This window comes from Mastigoproctus giganteus, chromosome 10 (genome assembly GCF_048544385.1).
Source record: "Mastigoproctus giganteus isolate SK-2022 chromosome 10, ASM4854438v1, whole genome shotgun sequence".
NCBI lineage: Eukaryota > Metazoa > Arthropoda > Arachnida > Uropygi > Thelyphonidae > Mastigoproctus > Mastigoproctus giganteus.
Window position 1 is genome coordinate 66,504,859 of NC_143584.1, and position 25,775 is coordinate 66,530,633.

General features: G+C 37.2%; 1 protein-coding gene across 1 annotated transcript in view; it reads right to left on the reverse strand.

Annotated features, from left to right (window-relative positions):
* Polr2E (DNA-directed RNA polymerases I, II, and III subunit Rpb5) overlaps positions 1-25,775 on the reverse strand; it is a 128,405-nt gene that overhangs the window by 58,852 nt on the left and 43,778 nt on the right. The window contains exons 4-5 of the mRNA XM_090382699.1: positions 5,604-5,743; positions 3,217-3,297 (exon numbers count right to left, since the gene is read on the reverse strand). Of these exons, the coding sequence (XP_090238825.1) occupies positions 3,217-3,297; positions 5,604-5,743 (221 nt within the window). The remainder of the gene's footprint in view (positions 1-3,216; positions 3,298-5,603; positions 5,744-25,775) is intronic.

Sequence of the window (25,775 nt, forward strand, 5' to 3'; positions counted from 1 at the left end):
TTTCTCAAAATGGAAAGTGGAATGTAATGTGCTATCATCGGCAAAACTATGGATAGGATTTCGAGTCAGTGGAAGAAGGTCATTAAAATACAAGAGGAAAAGAGTGTGGGAAAGAACTGAACCTTGGGAGATACCAGCATTAGTGGAGAAGTTAGAAGACAGAGAGCCATCTACCATCGCCCTCAGTGAGCGATCAGAGAGAAAACTGGATAACCAATTACAAAAAAAAATTGGCAAACCATACGACGGAAGCTTGTTTAGAAGACCTTTATGCCAAACACGATTGAAAGCCTTTGAGATGTCAAGAGCAACTGCTTGTATTTCACCAAATTTTTTCATTGAATTTGTCCATAAATGGGTAACATAAGCCAGAATATCACCAGGGGATCGACACTGATGGAAACTGGCAATCGTTGATCAGACGGAAGGTTTCTAGGTAGTTTAAGGGTTGGCGTTCAATTGATTTCTCCATTACTTTAGAAAGAGTAGAAGTAATTGCAATGGGACGATAATTGGATGGGAGATTTCTGTCACCCTTTTTAGGAACTGCCAGGATATGAGCAAATTTCCAAGCAGAAGGAAAAACAAGTATTTCTTATTCCTTTGGAATAAGAAACTGAAAAAAAGGTAGCAAAGAACTGGAGTAAGTTCACAGGTTTTGAGAACAAGTGGAGAAATACCATCAGGACCTAGAGCTTTCTTAGCATAAAGATTCGTCAACATCCTTCTGACATCCTTTTGACGAAAGACCACAGGAGGCAATGAATGTGCTGGGAATGGTGGGAGGTGTTTTAGCAAGATCAGGCGCCTCCATAGCCAGGTGGGCAGGAGCAGCAGTGCGTAGAACACGCTTCTTGATTAGACCGGGATTCGAGCCCGTGACCACCAAATACGGAGAATGTGGAAAGGTCAGGGAATAACCACCGCATATCCTCGGAGCAATATGGCCTTAGTTGCTAATGCTCCTAAAAACCAAATAACAACAACAACATTACCAAGATCATTAATACAGGAGTTGGAAGAAAAATGGAATGCCAGCAGGTCAGCTTTATCCTTGGCTGAAGTGACAACAGAACCATCTGGTTTTGACAGAAGTGGGAGCAGAGATGGGCAAAAGTTGCGGCCAATAGCTTTGGCTGTTATGTTATTTGGTTTTTAGGGGCATTAGCAACAAAGGCCATATTGCTCCGGGGATATGTGGTGGTCAATTCCTGACCTTTCCGCATTCTCCGTATTTGGTGGTCATGGGCTCGAGCCCCAGTCAAATCAAGAAGGGTGTGCTATGCACTGCTGCTCCAGCCTACCTGGCTATGGAGGTGCTGCCAATAGCGTTGGCAAGAGATCAGAATGCTCGACTACCGTTAGGCAGGAAGCAAGTTTTCTACTCTTAGCCTGTTCAAAATCTAGTTTGAACTGCTTAATAACTGCTTTACAATTGTTGCGAGCTTTGGTGTAGGCAGAAAATGAAACTGAAGAATTGGAAACAAGCCAATTACGATATGCAACATTCTTCTCTTGAACAGCCTTAGCACATTTATTGGAAAACCAAGGTTTAGGTAAAGTACAACATTTTAAATGAGTGTGGAATAAAGGATTCCATTCCTAAAAAATAATTTCACTGACACAATCTGAGCAAACACGTTGACATCAGAAGTTTTGAAACGGTAATCCGACCAAGGAAAAGAAGAAAAGAAATCTTGCAGGTCATCCCATTTTGCGTTCTTTTAATGCCAAACAATACGAGGTTGAGAATAGCCATGAGATAAAGGCTCCACTGGAGAAGAGACAATCACCAAGTTGTGATATGAGGTGCCTAAAGGACCACTCACTTTGACCATGTACTTAGAAGGGTTGTTTGTGAGAAAAAGATCAAGTGTGTTGGCTGTATGGTTAGAATTGTCCAGGATTCTTGTAGGTAAACGAACAATCTGTGCAAGTTCATTAGTAATTGCAAAAGCCTCAGCATCTCAACCAGCTGGATCAGTGTGACTAGAAAACAGAAGCCGGCTGGAGTTGTGAACATTAAAATCACTACGGAAAATTACCACAGTGTTAGGAAAGTTGGACTGGAGAAAGTCAAGTTGCAAAAAGAGGAAGTCAAAGAGATCCAAGTGATCAGTGGAGTTGGGAGAACGGTAGAGAAAACAGATGAATTTGACACAATGAAGGTAGAGAGATTTTAAGCCAGAGAAGATCAAAAGGAGTTTCAAAATTACCAAGTCTCTGACAGGGAATATCGGAACGGACATATGCACAAGTACCACCTTTGAAGCGAAAATAATCATACAGCGAATAATTTGGGCAACTGAGATGAGCAGTAGTTAAATCAACCGATAACTGAGATTCTGTCAGAAAAAGTACACGGGATTTGGCAGACTGCAAGTGGAAATGGACATCATTGAGATTAGAATCGAGACCACCTATATTTGTGAAATGAACTAGGAAGTGTTTGGGAGGTTTAGATCTTTCTGCAGATAAGCTTACTCTATTAGTTTGACAATTCATGGTGTATCCAATAGTAAGAAAATGTGGGGGGGGGGATGCTGTATGAAACAATGAAATTTTTGGATATGGCGTACACATGGTAAAAATATACCCAGATCCTTGACATAATGTGTCTTCGACAATGTCCCCCGCATACACCCTACTCGGACTCCCTCCAGTCACTATCTGGCAGAGTAGAGGTAGCGAAATTATACACTAGCTGATCCGGAAGCTTCCTAAAGAGTTACCAATAGGTTCGGTCCAGTGTACTAACTAGTGGCCAGCCTGCGAAAAACGTTTTAGAGCTGTACTCTCGAAATGTAAGGAAGATTGGATCTTGCCATGATGTTCATCATGGCCCCAAAAGTCATCAGTCATACTGCATTATGGAAGAGATGGGGAAAAGTTGACCGGAATCATCTGATAATGTAGAAATAATTAAATAAAATATGATTCATTCTTGAATCAGTATATAACAATAAAAATTCAGTATTGATCAACAATAATAAACCTGTATCAATCAACAATAATAATTCAGTATCAATCAGCAATAGCAAATCAGTTTTTAATAATAATTATGTTTTATTACATGGCTAAGCTGCTTCTGTGTAACTAAATAAAGATTCTTCAAAACAAGTTGGCAGAATAAAATTCAATTGAAAAGAGAGATGACAACTATAAACAGAAAATTTAAATATCATTCAAATCATCAATATGAAATTTATCTCATACCTCATGTTCCGTAATATTTATGAGTAGCTCAGATTCTAAAAACTGTTCTAAAATATATTTTGGAGCCATATCAACTAGAGCCTAAAGAGAAAGGTATGCAGTTAACTAAGAATCAAGTGTTCATCTATACAAAGATATTATTATTAGTAGTAGTAGTAATAATAGTAGCAGCATATGATGGAAGAAAGCAAGCTTATAAAGAATAATTTTGAAATAAGAAAAGACAGCAAAAAATGAAGAGAAACACGACCAATCTCTGTTTTGTTTGTTTTGTTATTTGGTTTTTAGGAGCATTAGCAACTAACGCCATATTGCTCCAGGATATGCGGTGGTTATTCCCTGACCTTTCCGCATCCTCCGTATTTGGTGGTGACGGCCTCGAACCCCGGTCTAATCAAGAAGCGTGCGTGCACTGCTGCTCCTTCCCACCTGGCTACGGATGTTTGTTGTTTGTTTTTATGAGCATTAGCAACTAGGGCCATATTGCTCTAGGAATATGCGGTGGTCATTCCCTGACCTTTCCGCATCCTCCGTATTTGGTGGTGATGGGCTCGAACCCCAGTCTAATCAAGAAGCATGTGCTAGGCACTGCTGCTCCTTCCCACCTGGCTACGGAGACGCGCCCCTGGCTACGGAGGCGCGACCAATCTCTGTAATATCAGTGTGGTAACTACGTTATTTAACAGGACGCACAAATTGCAACTAACATGATACGCGTGGAGTAAAAAGTTTACGAAACTTAAAAAAAAAGGAATGAAGAGAAGGTTCTGAAAATGTATTTATGTTTTTTTTTTATATGATTGAAGATTTCAGTGAAGGGGAAACACATTTCACCATAATAACATAAAAATTCACACAATTACAGCTATCGGAATTTTCGCAAATGCAATAACATGGAGCTTACTAGCCATTTATAATTAGACTGCATTAACAGAAAAGTCCAATAAACAGGAAAGTGCAAATTGTTTTATGGTCATGACCTCCAGCAATGTGCTTTAGAAAAATATCACAGAGGCATTCAAATTTAATTCTAATAACAGAACATATGATAACGATGAAAGTGTAGTGCACTTTAATGATTTGAATTGGTAACTAATACAATTTTCATTATAAAAATGACCTTTTAGAGAGATAAATAGCTTAGTTATATAATGAAAATTTCAACTTCTGAGGTCATGGAACGAATTACCAAAAAACAATGTGCTATTGGGTTTCTACTACAACATTTTCATGATATGATGGTGTCTCTGGAACAGATTAACATCATAAAGTGGGGGTATATGAGCATGCTCGTAGCTATATGAACAGTGTACCTACAAGCGTGGTTTGAAATGTAGTAGTAGTAGTAGTAGTAGTGGCACGTGATGCAAGAAAGCAAGCATATGAGCTTAAGCAGCATCAGCCAAAAAAAAAAAAATTACAAAACAATCCCCTCTAAATATTTGTCCATTTAGAGAGCAGTTAGGTTAATTGATTGCTTCTTGATTCCATTCAGAAGAGAGCAGTTAGGTTAATTAATGATTCATCTCTAACAGAGTCTCTCCACTCGCTGTCTCAAAGACATACTGTTTCTGCTGCATGCCTCTTCTACAGATACTTCCATGGGCACTGTTCTTCTGAATTGGCTTCTATAATTCCCGCTCTCTCTCTCTTTCAAAACAGTCTGAACACGTGCAGCCACCAGCTTGTTATTTGTTTGTTTGTTATTTGGTTTTTAGGAGCATTAGCAACTAAGGCCATATTGCTCCGGGGATATGCGGTGGTCATTCCCTGACCTTTCCGCATCCTCCGTATTTGGTGGTCACGGGCTCGAACCCCGGTCTAATCAAGAAGCATGTGCTACGCACTGCTGCTCCTGCCCACCTGGCTATGGAGGCACCGCAGCCACCAGCCAACATCCATTTACTGTCCAACTCCAAACTCACAGAATCAACTTTTCATCTTCCTCATTTATTCATTCAATTGCCGTTTTCTGCAACAACCTTCCTTCATACGTATTTCCTGAAAATTACAGTTCTACAGAAGTTCAAGTCCAATATCAACAAATATCTTCTTTTGTCTTCTCAACTTCCATCTCAAGCACGGTACTAAGTACTATAGATTCTAATACCTCTTGTGTTTGGGGTTTACATAAAAAAAAAAAAAAAAAAAAAAAAAGAATTCAAATTCTACACAGAAACTGAAGTAATAAACTTCCACTTTCTCCTGCTGCCAGCAACAATGACAAGTAATAGATTAAAGCCAATATACTGTGTAAAGTGGTAGAGAGAGTATTCATTTACAAAACAGTCGCAAATAGGAAAGTACAGCTGCATTAAAAAAAAAAATTTATTACAGAAGAGTATTTCCACTTTATCTGATTTAATGAGTAGAAAACTTATACATACCTGTTTGGCAGAGGGAGTCATTCCTTGTTGAACAACAATAATTGCTCGTGAAATATTCTCTTCTTGCATTCTTTGACAATATGTCTTAATCGTTTTAATTCCAATCTTTGGTTCATCGGGAAAAAAGACAAACATCTGGTCTATTTACATATAAATGACAGAGTTATTGATATGCAAAGAACATAATATAAACAATATTTCAAAAAAAATTTCATAAAGTCAAAATTTCTTCAAAATTTCATTCTATCTAAATCATGCAGTAAAGTTTAGAACAGCATTTCCCAAAGCATGCTTTATGGTGTAGTATAAGTCCATGGTTTTATATAGATATTAAAAAAAATAATCCTTAGAAAATAAACAAATAATCTTACTGTTATCAAACAACATTCATGAACACAGCAGGTCACAACATACCAGTGCAAAACTAGTTTCTCATCTTTGGTTTTCTTCAATAACAAGTATAGAAACGAATTAAATGTCGAACATGATTTGAGAATAAAACTGTTGTCTTCTGCTCTTGATATAACATTGCTATGTAAAGTTAAATATCATTGTTCACAATAGTGCTCTTCTTAGTTATTTAAAATCTATAAAAGGAACCTGTAATTAATAACTTATTACAAGATTAAATAAAGAGTGAAAATTTATACTCTCTTTTATTGTTTTTTATATGCATTTATATTTTTTGGCTACAAAATATGCTAATGACATTAGTCCTCAGATATATAAAGTTTGGGTAATCCTGATCTAGAGTGATGTAAAAGAGAGTGCTACATTTTACTATAATAGTAAAATTTTATTATTATTACAATAGCATGTAGAATACTTATGAAATTTTTGTTACTCATATATTTTAGTTGTCATGATACACCTCGAAATCTACATGGTGTTTTGGACTTTTCTATAATTATCAGTTCCTTTTTTATCGGTACTTGTCATACTGCAAATAACCAAAACTGTTATCTGATCTTTTAGATTTCTTTCCGCGCTGAACCTGAACTATATTTGAAATAGATGTTAATGATGTATCAGGTAATACTCAATAAAAAAAAAAAAAAGACCAGTTTCATCAGTATAGTATATATCCTCCAGCTTATCATTCTTATGCAATTCTGAAAGAACACATTTGCATCTTCACTTTCACCATGAAGTTTTTTGTAAACCATATTATTTCTGGTTATCAAGATGGAAAACTTCATAAGAATTCCACTTCTTATAGGACATTTAACATTCTAGCTTCGGTTTGTTTGTTTGATTTGGATTTTATTGGCGCATTAGCATCAAAGGCTATAATGCGCCTCTAGCTTCGGTAAACCTACATAACAGAGAGAGTTCAACATTACAGCATATTCCCTGTTGATTTCTTTTTCTACTGTAATTCTGATTAGAAGAACTAGAATCATAAAACATGTGAAATTTTTAAATCCTGAATAATCCAAACTTCATAAGAGTTGCTCAATGAAAACATGGATAAGATAATGCATCACACTGGCAAGAACATGTTAGTTCTGCTTCTAAATTTAAAAACTTTTTTTGATTTAAAGGCCTATAGGTAAAATGTATAAATTTAAATGAAGTTTAAATTGTTATCAACCAAACACAATACAACTTACAGCATCCATTAAATAATAAAAGAGTAGTCAAAAACTAACAAAGCACTTTTTTGAAAAGACCACTGCCACTAGAAATCTAAAATTAATCCAAATACCATTCATACATACAATACAATACTGCTTCTACAGGGATATTTCACATAAAGGGATGAAAACACGGAGTAAACAAGTGTGGCATAATAGATTGAGAAAACTGATTGTAGTAATCAGTTTTCCTAGAACATGCACCGCTTGCTGCATTGAGTAAGAATGTGGCCAGTTTACGCTTCTGGACGACATGAACAATCTTAAGGATCACGTTCTTGCTTAGATTCAGAACAAAGTTCAGTACTTGTAACTATTTCCTTATCATTGACATCCAAATCATTACTTGTGCTTCTTAACCTGAAAAAATTACTTATTTTCAGAATATGTTCTTATACAAACAGCAAATCAAAATCAATAATCTTGGATGATGATGTAATAATGTTTGTTTGTTGTACACGTTGGCACTAATGATATTAAGAGTAGGAGACTGGCAGAATTACTTAACAAGTAAAAGACAATGCTGAAAAAAAGCCGTGAGTTGGGGTTGAATTTGAAAGTGTCTGCAATTCTGCCCAGACACGATAGGAGGGAGTATATGATGAGAGCCTTATAGGTCAATTCTGCCCTGGAGAGATTGTGCAAGGCTCTAGGGGTAGAATTTTTCTCAGCCTGGTCCATGCTTGTTAACAGGAAAGACTGCTTCTACAGGGATGGTATACACTTAAATAGAAAGGCTGCAAGAATATTTGCTGATGCTATCGAGGCAGAGTTAACTGTTGATGATCCTGCTCAGGTAGCTAACAAACTAAATGAATATTTTGCATCGACATTCACACATGAGGAGTTATTCAGGGAGGGGAATGCCAGAGGTGTATTCAACTCTGGCACTAAGCTAGATAATCTTGTAATAACTGAGAGTAAAGTGGAGGAGAAATTGTTTAAGTTAAACACAAGAAAGGCACCTGGGGTGGATGGAATCTATCCAGTTATATTAAAGGAGGCGGCAAAGGAAGTAAGCAAACCCTTAGCCATAATTATGAGAGCTTCCCTGGACTCAGGGGAGGTACCCATGGACTGGAGATGTGCAAATGTGATCCCAATCTACAAAAGAGGATCAAAGGGAGACACAGGCAATTACAGACCTGTTAGTTTAACTTCTGTTCCAGGGAAATTAAGGGCAGCACTGGTTAAAGAAGCTTTGCAGGATCATCTAGACAAGACTTCAGTTATAGCTCGGACACAGCATGGGTTTGTTAGGGAGAAGTCTTGTCAGACTAATTTGATTGGATACTATGATGTAGTCACAAAGGAACTGGATGCAAAGAATAACTTTGATATCATATATTTGGATCTTAGAAAAGCCTTTGATAATGTTGCACATGGAAGACTGCTGCACAAATTGGAGCAGTGTGGCATTGGAGGTAAATTGCTGCTATGGATAAAGGATAAGACAGAGAATGGTAATCAATGGACACTGCTCTTTGTGGACTAATGTTATTAGTGGAGTCCCCCAGGGTTCAGTATTGGGTCCATTGTTGTTTTCCGTATTTATAAATGATATTGATGATGGTATATCAGACTTAATGTCCAAGTTTGCAGACGTACGAAGGTCGGCAGAGTTGTTAATGACACTTTATGACAGTACATTGTAACGTATCAACTCGGTGGTACTACAATGACAGTGGAGAGAATGAAAAGGACCTGGGGGTAATTGTGCAGATAGATATGAAGTTTTCTGAGTAGTACAGATGGTCTGCAAGAGTAGCTCACGGTGTCTTGTCAATGATATACAGGAATTTTTCTAGCAGGGATAAGGTGATTATCCCCTTGTATAAGGCAATGGTCAGGCCACACCTTGAGTACTGTATACAGGTCTGGAGGCCTCATTTTAAGAAGGATGTAGAGCTGTTGGAATGAGTACAGAGAAGGGCTACAAGATTAGTGAATGGAACAAAGGGTTGCTCTTAAGAAAAAGGCATAAGTTTTGCGAATACAGTGTCTGGAGACTATGCACCTGCGAGGTGATCTGATTGAGGTGTATAAAGCCTTGAATGGTTTGAGCATGCTCAATGCATTAGCATTTTAGCATTAGTAGAGGCATTTGATGCAAGAAAGCAAGCTTATGCAGCATCAGCCAAAAAAAAAAAAAAAAAACCCACTTCCACTTCACCCCTCTGTTCGTTCAAAATACCTGTCCAGCTGAGCCTTAAACTTATTTAGGCTATCAACCTCCACCACAAGGGATGGAAGTCTGTTCCACCAACCAACCACCTGCTGGCTAAAGGCAAATTTCCGCACGTCTATCCTACATCTGTCTTTCCTCAATTTGAAATTATGCCCTCTCAGGTGATTTTTCTGAGTTAGAGGAAGAATCCCATCAGCATTGAGCATGCTTAAACCATTCAAGGCTTTATACACCTCTATCAGATCACCTCGCTGGTGCCTAGTCTCCAGACACTGTAATTTGCAAAACTTAAGCCTTTCTTCGTAAGAGCACCCCTTTGTTCCATTCACTAATCTTGTTGCCCTTCTCTGTACTTGTTCCAGCAGCTCTACATCCTTCTTGAAATGAGGCCTCCAGACCTGTATACAGTACTTTAGGTGTGGCCTGACCATTGCCTTATACAATGGAATAATCACCTCCTTATCCCTGCTGGAAAAATTTCTGTATATCATTGACAATACTCCATGAGCTATTCTTGCAGCCCGTCTGCACTGCTCAGAGAACTTCATATCTGCCTGCACAACCACCCCAAGTCCCTTTCATTCTCTACCACTGTCAGTGTAGTACCACAGAGTTGATACGTTGCTCTGGGGTTGCTGTTTCCCATGTGTAGTACTTTACATTTGTCAATGTTAAACTTCATTTGCCACCTCTCAGCCCATCTGCTCAACCTTTCCAGATCCTGTTGCAGCAGCATAGTGTCAGTAGTGTCCTTGACAACCCTGCCAACCTTTGTATCGTCTGCAAACTTGGACATTAAGCCTGATATACCATCATCAATATCATTTATAAATACAGAAAACAATAATTGACCCAACACTGAGCCCTGAGGGACTCCACTAATAACATTAGTCCACGATGAGCAATGTTATTAGTGGAGTCCCTCAGGGATAGGATTCTTCCATAGGAATGCGGATAGGATTCTTCCTCTTGCTGAGAATAATCGCCTGAGAGGGCATAAATTCAAATTGAGGAAAGACGGTTGTAGGATAGATGTGCAGAAGTTTGCCTTTAGCCAGTGGGTGGTTGATTGCTGGAACAAACTTCCATCTGTCATTGTAGAAGTTGATAGCTTAAATAGATTCAGGGCAGAACTTTACAAACATTTGGAGCAAGTGGATGGGTGAAATAAGGGTTCTTTTTTTTTTTTTTTTTGGCTGATGCTATATAAGCTTGCTTTCTTGCATCATGTGCCTTTGCTAATGCTAATATTAAAGGAATGCTTTATAGTTTCTTAATATCGTGGATAATAACAACTTGCACATGCAAAAATGATATGCCACTCTACTGGGAAATTTTGTGTCATACCAGTATCCCAACAGCAACTGTTGTAGTTTTTGTAGCATGCTAATTAAACACTAGAACACTGTTTCTCAACCTGTGTGCCGTGGCACATTAGTTCCGCGAGCATGCTTCAGGTGTGCTGTAGAAAATGCATAAAAAAAAAATTTAATACATCCAAGTTTTATAATAAAAATGAATTCAAATAAAAAATTTGTTTATTTACACTGCACCAATCCCAGTCCTTTCCAGGAGTCAATGTGATATCACGTTTTGATTCTTAGTACTAGATCTGTTTACCTTTATTCACCTTTTGATTTATAGTATAGACCTGTTCACCTTTATTCACCTTTTGATTTATAGTATAGACCTGTTCACCTTTATTCAGCCATTCTAATCACTTGAGAGTCTCACCCAGGCACTCTGCAGTTGTATAAACACTACTTGTTAGTAGTATAGTAAGAAATTTCCTTTGTGTTTTAAAAGTACTTTTTGTGTTTTTATATCTCTAAAATGTCATATTCAGTTAATTCGTATAGAACAGGTATTTTCAATTAACTGTATTAGTACATTCTAGAAGTAACTTTAGTTTTTTTTAGAAATTATTAGCGATGGATAAATTTTTAGTGGAAGGAAATCAGAAGAGGCAAATTGATAACAACAAGCTAGGAGAAAATGACAAAAATAAAAAACAAGCAAACATCAAAAAAGAAGAAAACATGTTTTCGTAAATATGATGTGATTATTTGGCAATGGGATTTTCTTATACTGGTACCCAAGATTGTACTCAACCTTTATGTGTGTGGTTTAAAATTGTCGAATGAATCAATGGTGCTGAGTAAGTTGCAACATCAGTTTTCTAAGGAACACATGAATTTATAATCCAAAACTATGGAATATTTTAAAAGACTGCAGGCCTCTACTAGAAAACAAGGCACAGAATTTTATAATATGGCTAAAATATCTGATAAAGTGCAAGAAGTCTGCTATTTAGTAGCCGAACTGGTGGCAAAAAAAAAAAAAAAAAAAGAAATCTCACCTGATTGCAGACATATAAAGAACCGAACATATAAAGTTGTTGTAAAGAACCGAAAGAACAGCTGGCCAAGATATATTCGAAGTAATGAATAATTATTTACAAAAGTGTGGTATTTTATGGAAGTCACGTGTTGGCATTTGTACCGCGATGAAAGGAGCACTAAAAGGATCTGTAAACTTAGTCAAACGACACAATTCAAATATTATTACAACACACTGTTTTAGATACAGAGAAGTTCCAGTAGCGAAGACAGTCGTACCAGATTTAAAACTTGTATTTTTGATAAAGTGGCTAAAATGGTCAATTATATCAAAACTAGACCACAAAAAATATGTATTTTTGAAAAATTATGCAAGGAACTGGAGTCCGATCATATTTCTTGAATAACGCATACTGAGGTTCAATGGCTATCGAAAGGAAATGTGCTTATGTGTATTGACGAGTTGCATGAGGAAATGCTCATATTTTTTTCACTGGAGCAATCAAGATTTTGTGATTATTTAAGTGATGAAATTCGATGCTGTAAATTAGCTTTTCTAGCAGGTTTATTCATGCAGCTAAATTAATTAAATATCAGTATGCAAGGCACAGAGGGAAATTCACTCACTTCTACTGACAAGTTGTTCTCCTTTAAAGAAAAGTTGAGTATATGGAAAAAGAATTATAAATGTTTCACTTGACTGCCAAAATGAATTATACTAAAATAATTAATGTAATAAGGGAAACATTAGAGCTGTTAAAGACAAAAATTGTCCATTACTTTCCATCCCTTGATACCAAAAAATATCTGTGGGGTGGAGACCCATTTGCAACAAGAAACCTTCCGACGTTAGAACTTAATCTGCAAGAGGAAAAAAGAATTGGCTGAGATCTATAATGGCCAGTCACTGGAAATTCACTTTAATAGCAAATTAAAATATTAGCAAAATTCAAAATTAATATGCATGAATTTCGGAAAAGGCAATTAGAATTTTATTGCCGTTTCCCACTTCCTACTTGTGCGTAACAGGGTTTTCCACTTTAAACGAAATTAAATAAAAAAAAAAAAAAGAGAGAGAGACTAAAGTCGGTAGAAGAGGAACTGACAATAAGCCTATCCACAATAAATCAGTTACTATAGTTACCAGTACTAGAAAAATGGCAAGAAGAATTCCGCTTACATGATCAGATGAGTGGAACACAGTAAAGTCTATTAATAACAGTCTTGTCATCTACCAAAAAACTGTAATCTAACTCATGTTATCAAACACAAAATAAAATTATAACCAAACTAACACACTAAATGGTAACGACAACACATAAGCAATGAAATTAAATCAAAAACTATATGAATGCTACATTTGTCCACCTATTGATCACATATCTGATACTGTTTATTTTTATTACACACATTATAATCTGTTGCTGATGTGCCAATAAAACCCAACTCATAATCATTAGACTCTGCCACTGAAGTTCTGCTGCACTGGAAAATTTCCAGTAATAACAGCATCCTACAATTAGTGACTGCTGTATTTTGTGTGCCCTGTAATGTTAGCTGAATACCAGTACAAGAAAATTGGCAAGAAGACAGTTTCTCTGTACTTGCAAAAATTATTCAATTTGTGGTTTGTATAAGAATCTATTTTGAAACCCAGTTTTTTTTTTTTTTTTTTTTCCAGAACAAAAAGTTCAAAGGTAGCTCATGTAAAATCTGTAACAGAGAATTTCACTTAAACAATCTGCTGTGTAGAACGCAAATTCCACTAACAACAACAAAACAGCAGTCTTGTCATCTACCAAAAACTTGTAATTCAAATTATGTTATCCATTGGAAAATTATAATCCAAGTAATGCACTTCAAACTAAAACAACATGTAAGATATGACATCAAAACCAAAAATGAATGATATATACATCTAACATCCCTGTAGAGCACAGGTTCCCAAACTGTGGGGAGTACACCATCCCCAGGGGGATAAACTTTTTTAGGGGGTATTTATATGAAGCATTTTTTAATCCTTTGCTTGGTTGATAAAGTTTAATTAATTAAATGTATGTACTGAAGTATATGAGGGAAATTCAAAAACGATTTGTATTCACCCAGAAGTAGTTGTGACAAAATGTTGAAATGCCGTGTATTATATTTTTTCAACACAGTTACAAAACAAAATGACACATTTTTGCCACCTCTCAATACACTTCTGCAGTCCAGTTTTGTAGAAGTCCTCGGACTGTCCTTCAAACCAAGACTTGGCAGCAGAAATTACGTCATTATCAACAGCAAAGAAAGCATGAAGTAAAGACTTCAGGGCAGGAAAGTGGAAGGAATCAGAGGGTGCAAAGTCAAGGGAATAAGCAAGATGCAGCAATATTTCAGTTTTTCCTGGCACACAGACAACATTTCATGCGCAAATTGTGCCCTTTCCTTCTTCTGGTAAGGGGTCAGAAATCTGGGAAACCATGTGGAAGACACTTTATTCATATACAAGTGTCAATGGATGATGTCCTTCGCAGACCCTACACTAGTCTAGGGCTCTTTCTTGCTGGGCATCCTGGAATTTCTTCATCATGCACTGAGGTTCTTCCACATTTAAATTGTTTATGCTAATGTGCAACAACACTGTAACCAAGAAGTCTTCTCCATAAACAGCAACCCTTTCGTCATGGATTATTTTTGGTGTTTCCCCTTGCAGAAAGAGGAACAGAATCACTTGTGGGGGGTGGAATTTAAAAATGATATTTTATATATTTAGTTATATTTATTGTTTTATACATTTATTTGTTTTTATTTTTGTTTATTATTTGTTCCCTTATAGAGTTGTTGTCCACCTTATTTTAATTTCCCCACTTACACATCTGACTTTACTTTACAGAAGAATTCCAGATTCAAGGGAACTTCTCAATTATTTATAATTCCTTTCGGACAGGCTGAGTGTTCAAGAATGACAAACAACACACACATTAATATATAACATAACATTTTATTTACACTTATATACACAATATAAAAATTATCAACTCTCAAGCACATATTATTATTACTCAAATTTGCCTATGTATTATCAGTTATATATGGCAATTAAATACATTGGTTTTACACTAGAAAGGTTATTTCTTTATACACAACAAACTTAATATCTTTACAAAACTGCTATAGCTTCTTCTTCACACATGAACAATAATTATTTAAGAGGATTAGGTACACCCTTTCTCCACTTTAATTCGAATTCTTACCTTATGTATTGATTTAGGAATTTCACTCTTAACTTCCGTTTTAATTAGTACCCCATTTTGTCTTGGGGAATATAATTTCACAACTTTCTATAATCAAGACAGATAGTACATTTGACATCAATTTCTGGACTAATGCTGGTCCCAAGTGTTAGCTACATTCTTAAGGATATTTCTTTCTCTGTATTTCTCTACCCTTGCCTTCCAAAATATCTCATACCTATATGTTAAACAATAACTAATAACAAATATCAAATTTCTCTCCTTTGCCTTTCTACATATGTCTAATTATACATTAATCAAAACCCTATCTGATTTATCTCTATATTTATGCATATACAGTATTTATATCTTTGTACATCCTTCCCTTAACATCTTTCTAAACATTATACTAATCTGATATTAGAGTTCCAACAGTCCTTTGTGAGGGAGAATACTATAATAACTAGTCACTTACTTAATTTTACGAATCGGATTTCTCCGTTTTGGAGCCTTCAGCTCCTTGTCTGGGAATGGCATCATCATTTACCAACTGCATTCATCTCAGAACTTCAAGTTTCTCCATGGTCTGTAGTCTACGTCTGGATAGGGCATCATTGTGTCTTTTAGGAATTTATGGACTAGTCTTCGATACTGCTACTTAACCTTCGGTTCAGATATTCTGGCGGACTTGGGATTACAACTTTATCTTCTCAGCTCACTTATCTGCGCCTTGCCTTTATCACTGCCTTCAGATGATGGACTAGGGTTATTTCTTTCCTTGGCCTTTATCACTGCCTTCTTATGATGGGCTAGGGTTATTTTTCTCCTTACTCTACTTATTCTCGCGCTGGCCACTTTCACTACCTTCCTATTACGGACAGGTTTATTTCTCCATACACTTCAGTCGTTTGCATACGGGCTACTACCCTTGCCTTTAGACGACGGACAGGCTTATTCTCCTTACACTTCATTCATCTGCATATGGGCCACTACCCTTGCCTTCCGACGACGGACTGACTCGACTGTTCTCTTCTATTATGACACTCCACTAACCTTTCCTTAACTTACTGACTGCACTAAACTTATCTAACCCTTCACTACTCCATCTTAACTTTGTCAGATCTTTCCCAGCTGGCTGACAGGACTTATCTAACCCTACACACTGCTTCATTTTCCCACTAACATTGTCAAAAACTGAACTCTGTCTTTCCTAACTCATTTCCACACACCCCCACATACTCAACTCGGGGTTCTCACTGTTTCTAACTCATCTTCATAACCGCCCACATAAAGCTCAACTGCTGGATCTCATTTTACTAACCCATCTTCATAACCACCACATAAAGCTCAACTGCTGGATCTCATTTTACTAACCCATCTTCATAACCACCACATAAAGCTCAACTGCTGGATCTGATTTTGTTTCCTGTTACTCTGAATTCAGCAACGCCCCTCATAATTCCTGCCCGCCTTTTCTCTGAGTTTACCCAATCTTCTCATTTTTGTCAACTTTCATCATTTCCTATTCGTCCTTTAAAATTTCTCAAGCTGTATATTCAGAGCTCATTTTAATAAATTTCCAAATTTTTCCCAGACAATCCGCTGCTTTGAAGTACGCCGTCACCTTCGCCACCCCTCGTTAAACTTAGCAGATTTATTTTACATGCTCTAACAACCATGCCATCGCCGACAGTCAGACGCAAATAGATTGCTAGCCGGAGTAATTTGACCCGTATTTACTACCAGACCGATTCTAGGTGTCACCGGACAAAGGGATGTCCGACAATGTTCAGTCTACAGCCCTTTGTTCTTTCAGAGCCATAGTTATTCGCACCTGCACGTCAGTAGTCGCTGCCACCATTCCCGTTGTTATTGTTTGTTCTATGCCATGGTGGGAACTGAAATGTACCCTTAATTGCTAATAGCTTACCGCTCCCTTCTCTAATTCAACCTTGTCTAATTTTTAATTCCTTGTGAGTGACCTAGAATAATATTTATGACTGGAAATGTTTACTGTCCTATTTTGCTATTTCCTAAGCTTTATTTTAAATAAATCTCACTCGTTTCTAAAATATTAAACGTGTAAGATTTTACATCTTACAGTTTCTTAAAATATTAACCATGTAAGATTTTACATTTTACACACTGATCTGTATTCCACTTTATTCAGTGCTGCAAAAAAAGAAAAACAAAATAAATTGTCAGATCAAAACCAAATTTTGTGTGGTTGCTATAGAGATTTTAAGGTATCAAACAAAAGAAATTTCATCTTTCTATCACAACTACCTCTGAGTGAATGCAAATATTTTTCGACCTCCCACTCGTATATTAATTTATAAAAGTATGCAAACTCATAGCTAAATTTTGTCAGATCTTGTCACCCACCAAAAAAACTGTTTTTTTTGCACTTGTTTACTTGACTATTTTTTTGCACTTAGCATTAGTTGAGGCATACGATGCAAGAAAGCAAGCTTGTGCAGCATCAGCCAAAAAAAAAATGTACCAGGTACATAATGAGTTGCTGCCGTTATACTCTGAGACTGATAAGTGTCAATGATAATGTCACAGCCATTAAAATTTACTGCAGGAACTCATTATGAAACTGGTACAGTAAAATAAATAAAAAAAAGTATTGCTGCATTATTTTTATTGAAAAAATAATTTCAGTACAATGAAATACAATGAAAGGAATTTTTCACCGTCTAGTGTACAATGAAATAATTCATATAAAATATATTATAATGCTTTAAAATAAGATATATAATATTATATATTAATATATAATAATAATGTTAATAATATATAATAATAATATATTAATAATATATAATAATAATATATTAATAATATATAATAATAATATATTAATAATATATAATAATAATATATTAATAATATATAATAATAATGTTAATAATATATAATATAAAATATAATATATAAGATATAAATAAGATATATAATTTTGACACTCAAATGATTTTAATTCCCAGGCGAATACTCCATTGATTGTCGTTCCATTACGTGTAGTATTTACTAAAATATTTGACTTAATATCTAAATTGAAGACATCTTTCATAAATTTACAAAACTTCTTTCCAGCCTCAGAATTTAATTCTAGATTGAAATCACCAGCGAGAACTATAGGTATACGATCCAGTGGCTCTTCTAATAATTTTGCACCTTCAATGGAATATGGAATCAAATTCTTGTTTATGAATTTTTGAATTATATCTAATGACATCCCTGGAGTGATGTATATGGCAATGATTAAAATAGATTCACTATTGAATTTGCAAAAAGATCCACAAATGTCTCCAATTTCATCTGATACCACTGTCGTATTGCTGCTATTATGCTGTGCAAGGATATGTGGTGTGCTGATTATAGTTGAACCTTCACGTTGATATATCGCAACACCACCAACTACGACATCCGACCTTTTAAATTGAGTCACATTGAAATGGTTTAAGTAATATATGTTCATCATTATCCAACCACGTTTCACTTAATATCAATATTTTGGATTGTTGTAAGATTGTGTCCATTTCGATATCTCGAACATGGACCCATAAACTTTGTATGTTCATTGACGATATAGATATACCACTTTGTATGAAGTCTTGCAGTTCATCCTGTAGAGATGATAGCTTATTATTTTTAAAGCAATCTAGTTCAGCCAAAATTCTATATTACTAGTAGCTTTGCCGTGGTGAAATGTGAAATCCTCATGGGGATTTGTAATATATAAACCTTGCAATGAGGTCACTCGAGGTAACGCCATGTATACAAGTTGCTGATGATCTTTCTCATAATTATATACAACTTTGTCGAAGGTTCCTCCTTGAGATTTATGTATAGTCAAAGCACAAGTACATACTAAAGGAAATTATTGTTGTTGTTATTTGGTTTTTAGGAGCATCAGCAACTAAGGCCATATTGCTCTGGGAATATGCTGTGGTCATTCCCTGACCTTTCCGCATCCTCCGTATTTGGTGGTCACGGGCTCGAACCCCGGTCTAATCAAGAAGCATGTGCTACACACTGCTGCTCCTGCCCACCTGGCTACGGAGGCGCTAAAGGAAATTGTGTACATCTACATGTTCATTTCCTATTGTTCTTGAATGGAATCATAGTTGATCATTTTAGAATAGGTATGGATTGACTAGGTAAATGTTTATCTTTCACATATTGTTTATAGCGAGATTGAAGGTTATGTCCTATTTTTGACTCATCTGAATGTTCCTGTTCACTATCATCATTTGTTCCCAAGAAATCGTCACTCACTTTTATGCCATAGAATTTATACAAAGGTGAATTTATCAAATACCGTAACCATATTTTCACTATTTTCTTCTGCACACATCTTTGTAGATATGATGATTTATGTATGAGTCTTCGTTTTATATGTACACTAATGGCATAATTGTCATCTAATCTCTAGGTAATTGGCGAACCATCATGTTTACGTTAACTGGTACATTTATCACTTGTCCAATAATCCCATATTGACCATGTTCATAACGTAAAAGACGAATTTGCATAAAGGGTAATTCATGATGATATCAAACGCTCAGTTACAACATCCAGTGGAGGCAAATGAGTATGATATGTTGGATATATAAATCCATTTGACGTGGCCATAGTTGGTATCCGTTCCTCTTTTAATGAAGTATGACATGTATTACAAGTCATGAAAGTACTCACTTCTTGTAAATGAAATTCATTTTGAAGTAATTCATATGAAGTTGTTGGAAATGGTTTCAAACTAACTGAAACCATAAATGATCACAAACATTACAACTAAATCCAAATGGGTTTTCGTACACTAGTTTTTCAAACTCACTGTCAGCTCGTGTAGACACTATAGGTATGTAATCAGGAATCTCATTATTAGCCATTCATATTTTCGCTTTTTTTCGTGCAAGATATTCCTTAATTCATTCTGCTGGAGTTTTAGATTCCTGATAAGTATCAGGCAAAGTAGAACTCTGTGGCTGACAAGTATCAGGCAAAGTAGAACTCTGTGGTTGAATTTCATTATTATTCGGAATAGGTTGAATTTAGAGAAGAACAGGATGATGAAAAGTGTTAGAATAGGAACACTGAACATCAGGACAATGAATGGAAAGGGTAGAGAGATTGGGAATCTGATGCAAAGAAGAAGAGTGAAGATCCTATGCCTACAGGTGACAAGGTGGAAGGGAAATAAAGCAAAAGAGCCCAGTGAAGGGTACAAGTTGTTCTTCAGGGGGAGTGGATGAGAAAGGAAGAAATGAAGTAGGTATTGTAGTTAATAAGGAGTTAAAGGATGGAGTGTGTGAGGTTAACAGAAGGCGCGACAGGATTATCAGTGTCAAACTGGAGGTAGGCGACACTTGACCACAATAGTACGTGTGTATGCCCCAAATGGATTAACAACTAATGAAATCGATTTCATCCTCACTAACAGAAGATATATTGTGAATGATGTTCCCTTCTGAATAAGGTAAATGTTGGAAGTGATCACAGAATGGTAAGATGTACACTTGATATACATGCAGGAAAGGAAAAAACTGACTCGACTAAATAATACAAAGGTCTTTGAGATAACAGAGGAGGAGAAAAAGCAGTATGTACTGGAACTTAAGAACAAGTTTGAGCCTTCTGCAGACTGCTCAGGACCAAGATATCGACGAGGAATATTACAACTTTCTGAAAGTGATAAAGCCCAAGAAACCTATAGAGAAACAGAAATCCAAAGAAGAAAAAATTAGTCAAGAAACACTTGTCATGATGAACCGAAGACGACAAATGAAGAGCAACAAAAACACCGACAGGGAGAAAATTGAGTATACTGAGTTATGCAAAGCCAATAGAAAGAGACTCAGAGAGGACATAAGAAGATTTAACACAAGAAAAGTAGAACAAGCATTAAGGGAAAACAAAGGATTTAAATCAACAGCCATGAGCAGTAATACAGAAAGACAAATGATACTGAAACTGAAGAATAGCGATGGTGTACTTATAAACAGCAGAGAAGGCATAATTCAAATAGCAGAAGACTACTATAGAGAATTATACAAGGAGCAAGGGAATGATACCAGCAGTGGAGAAGATGGACTGCAAAGTAGCAACACATACGACATACCTGATATTCTTCCTGATGAGGTAGAACATGCATTGAAGAAAATGAAGAATCTGTAGAGTTGTTAAAATTGGGAGGAAGAGACATAACACAAAAACTGGCAAGGCTCTTCACAAAGTGCATTAGAAAAGGTGTGACGCCTAAGCAGCGGAATAATGCAATCATAGTTTCACTGCATAAGAAAGGAGAAAAATCAGAAATTGGAAATTACAGACCAATTAGCTTGTTATCCCACATCTACAAGTTGTTCACAAGGGTCATTACTAACAGATTAGAAAGAATACTTGATGAGATTCAACCGAAAGAGCAAGCTGACTTTAGGACAGGATTCTCAACTATGGATCACCTTCACGTAACATCACAGCTAATGGAGAAAGCAAATGAATATAAAACACCATTATGCCTGGCATTTGTGGATTATGAAAAGGCATTTGACTCCATACAGCATAAAGCAATGTTTCGGGCACTGGAAAGACAAGGCATAGATACCCCATATATTATGATTTTGAAGAAAATAATATGAGAGTGCTACCTCCTTTATTAGACTAGACAAAGACAGTAGCATATTTAAAATTGAGAAAGGAGATCGACAAGGAGACACAATATCTCCAAAGCTGTTTACTGCTGCCCTTGAGGAAGCTTTCAGAAGATTAGACTGGTCGCAGAAAGGAGTCAATGTGAACAGAGAATACCTAAACCATTTACGATTTGCAGATGACATTGTGGTCATAAGTCACGATCCCAAAGAATTAGAGGAAAATCTTAATCAGTTATGCACAGTTAGTAAAGATTTTGGACTAAAGATGAATATGGCTAAAACAAAAGTAATGATGAACAAGTATGCCACAGAAAGGGAAATAATGATTGAAGGAGCAGTAATTGAAAAGGTGGAGTCATATACTTATCTGGGACAAGTTATTAGCTGTAATAATGATAAATGGCAGGAAGTCAAGAGAAGAATAAATTTTAGATGGATAGCATTCAGGAAATATAGTCACATACTGAAGAGCAATATCCCAGTTTGTCTGAAACGTAAAATAATGAATCAATGTATACTCCCCACCATGACTTATGGAAGTGAAACTTGGGCACTCACCAAAAGAATGGAAGAGACGCTGAGAACTACACAGCGAAGAATGGAACGAATTATATTGGGAATCAGACTGTTAGATAAGAAGAGAAACACATGGATTAGGCAGCAAACTCAAGTAAAGGACATTCTTATCAAAACTAAAGAACTAAAATGGTCTTGGGCAGGACACAGCTCGAAGACATGATGACAGATGGACTAAGAAAATAACAGAATGGTACTCAAGAGGAGCTAGAAGAAATCCTGGAAGACAAAGGCGGAGATGGATAGATGAAATTCATAAGTTTTTGGGTAGTAAATGGATGGCCAGTGCTCAAAACAGAAGGAACTGGAATGTTGCTGGAGAGGCCTTCATCCCGCAGTGGATTGAAAATGGCTGATGATGATGATGATGCCCCGCAAGTAGGATGCAGGGAAGAAGAAAAGCACAGTTTTTGGATGGAAATGGATCAAGTGGTCATGGCAATACCTGAGAAAGAGAAGTTGATTGTTGGAGGTAAATTAAATGGACATTTAGGAAGAAGCAAGAGAAAGGAAAAAAGAGTGTATGGAAGGCAGAGTATTGGGGAAAGAAATGGAGAAGGGGAGAAGATAGAAGAACACGCAGTGGCATTCAACCTGACGATAGTTAACACCTACTTCGAAAAGAAAGAAAGCCAGCTGATAACATACAAGAGTGGGGCAAGGATAAGCCAGATTGACTATATCATGTGCCGTAGGAGGCATCTAAAGGAAATGAGGAACATTAAGGTGATAAACGGAGAAAGTGTGACTGCACAACATATATTGCATGTGGTCGATTGGGAGGTTGAAGCAGACGAAAGTAGGAAATATTCAAGGCAGAGGGAGAAAATGATAAAAATGGTGGAGATTGAAAGAGGAGGGTTTGAGGAAGGAGTTTAGAAAAAAGGTGCTAAAAGGAATAAAGTTACCGGAAGATGTGCAAGAGTGGTGGAAGTTAAATAGTTGAATCATAAGGAAAGTTGGAGAAGAGTTGTTGAGGAAAACATCAGGAAAGGGGGCGCCAGAGGGAAAGGAGGCTTGGTGGTAGAATGAGGAAGTGCAATCTGTGATAAAACAAAAGGAGACGAAGAAAAGATGGGATTTAACAGGTAGCCAGGAAGATAAAGAAGCATATAAATTGGCAAATAAGGAGGCAAAATGGGCTGTGGCAATAGCAAAGGCAGTGGAAGAGGCCAATGGGGAACTGGAAAGGAAAGATGGAGATAGGTAATTGATGAGAATAGCCAAAGCAAGAGACAAGGCATCAAAGGACTTCTCATCAATAAAACAGATAAAAGATAGGAGAGGAGTGGTGATACAGGACCAGGAGAAGGCTACGGAAAGGTGGAAAAACTATTTTAAGAAGTTATTAAATGAGGAAAACCCAAGAGCATTATGCAAGGATGGAGAGACGAATGAAAGTTTTTTTTTTTTTTGTTGTTGTTAATTGGCGCATCGGCTTCTGTGGCCAAAATGCACCTCCCAAAGTTTTTGCATTTTTTTACTCTGATCCAAGCCCGAGGCGGGATTCAAACCCGCGACCTTTGGGTTCCCAGGCAGGCACTTTACCCAACTGGCTAGCCCAGTCGGCAAGAATGAAAGAGTTGTGGAAGGCATAAGCAGGAAATTGCACTCAGAAAAATGAAGAGGGGGGAAAGCAGTAGGTGCTGATCAGATACTAATAGAGGTATGGAGAAATATGGGCAAAGAAAGGATCGATACCTTATGGGACCTTATGGAAAAACTGTGGCAGCAGGAGAGGATACCAGATGAGTGGCGGGGAAAGTATACTTGTGCCAATCTATAAAGGAAAGTGTGATGGGCAGGAAGTGGGAACTACAATGGAATAAAGTTAATGTCTCATTCGATAAAGATCTGGGAAAGAATTGTAGAAGGAAGGATAAAGCAGGAGATGGAAATAGGAGAGGAACACCTCAGTTTCATGCCAGGAAGAGGAGCAACAGATGCGATCTTTGCTTTAAGGCAAATGATGGAGAGGTATAGGGAGATGCAAGTAGAGTTGTACATGGTGTTCATAGACCTGGAAAAAGCATATGATAGAGTGCCCAGACAAGAGGTGTGGAGATGCATGAGGGAGAAGAAAGCATCAGGAAAGTACGTAAGGTTTCTGAAGGAAATGTACGAGGGCGTAGTGACTCAGATTAAGAGCAGTGTAGGTATGACTGAAGGGTTCTCTGTAGTAGTTGGAATTCATCAGGGATCAGCTCTCAGCCCCTATCTGTTTGATCTAATAATGGATGTGTTGGTGAGAGACGTGAAGAGTAAAGCACCATGTTGTATGAAGGTGCCACCGTAGCCAGGTGGGCAGGAGCAGCAGTGCGTAGCATACGTGTCTTGATTAGACCGGGGTGTTCGAGCCCGTGACCACCAAATACGGAGGATGTGAAAAGGTCAGGGAATGACCACCGCATATCCCTGGAGCAATGTGGCCTTAGTTGCTAATGCTCCTAAAAACCAAATAACAAACAAACATGGAGTATGCTGTTCGCGGACGATATTGTACTGTGCGAACCATCCAAAGGAAAGGTAGAGAAGAAATTGGAGGAATGGAGGGGAAAGCGTTGGAAGAGAGAGGCATGAGGATAAGTAGAACAAAGACAGAATATATGGCATTGAATGGAGAAGATGAGAATTCTATAAAATTCTACCAGTTTCGAAATTTAAGTATCTGGGATCAGACGTTGAGAGGGATAGAGGATTGAGTGCAGAAATACAGCATAGAGTGCAATGTGGATGGTTTTTTTTTTTTTTTTAGGAGCATTAGCAAATAAGGCCATATTGCTCCGGGGATATGTGGTGGTCATTCCCTGACCTTTCCGCATCCTCCATATTTGGTGGCTCACAGGCTCGAACCCCAGTCTAATCAAGAAGCGTGTGCTATGCACTGCTGCTCCTGCCCACCTGGCTACGGAGGCATCGCAATGTGGATGGTTGAACTGGAGAAAGATGAGTGGGGTACTGTGTGATAAGAAAGTAAATTGCAGAATGAAGGGAAGAATGTATAAAACTGTAGTTATACCCACACTGATGTACGGTGCTGAGACATAAGCGATTACAAGGGCCCAGGAGAAGAAGATGGAAGTGGCAGAGATGTGGATGCTAAGATGGGTATGTGGTGTGACGAGGAAGGACAGGATAAGAAATGACTACATCAGAGGTACGGTTAAGGAGGTGCCTCTGAGTAAAAAAAAATGCAGAAATCTAGGTTGAGGTGGCTTGGACATGTGGAATGAAGAAGTGAGGAGTATGTGGGGAAGAGGTGCAAAAAGTTGGAGGTGATAGGAAAGAGGAAGAGGGGAGACCTAAGCTGAGATGGAAGGACAAGGTGGCAGAGGATTTAAAAGAGAGAGGATGGAGGAGAGAGGAAGCCCAGGATGGGGAGAAATGGAGGAAAAGAATTAAGGATGGAAATGCCGACCCCATATAAGCATGGGAAGAAGGCGAAGATAAAGAAGAAGATTCGGAATAGTTTGAATTTCTAATTTCCTTTACTTCCATTCATGATATTCCTTCATTATTCCAGCTCGAGTTTTTTTGGGTGCAGTTTGAGAA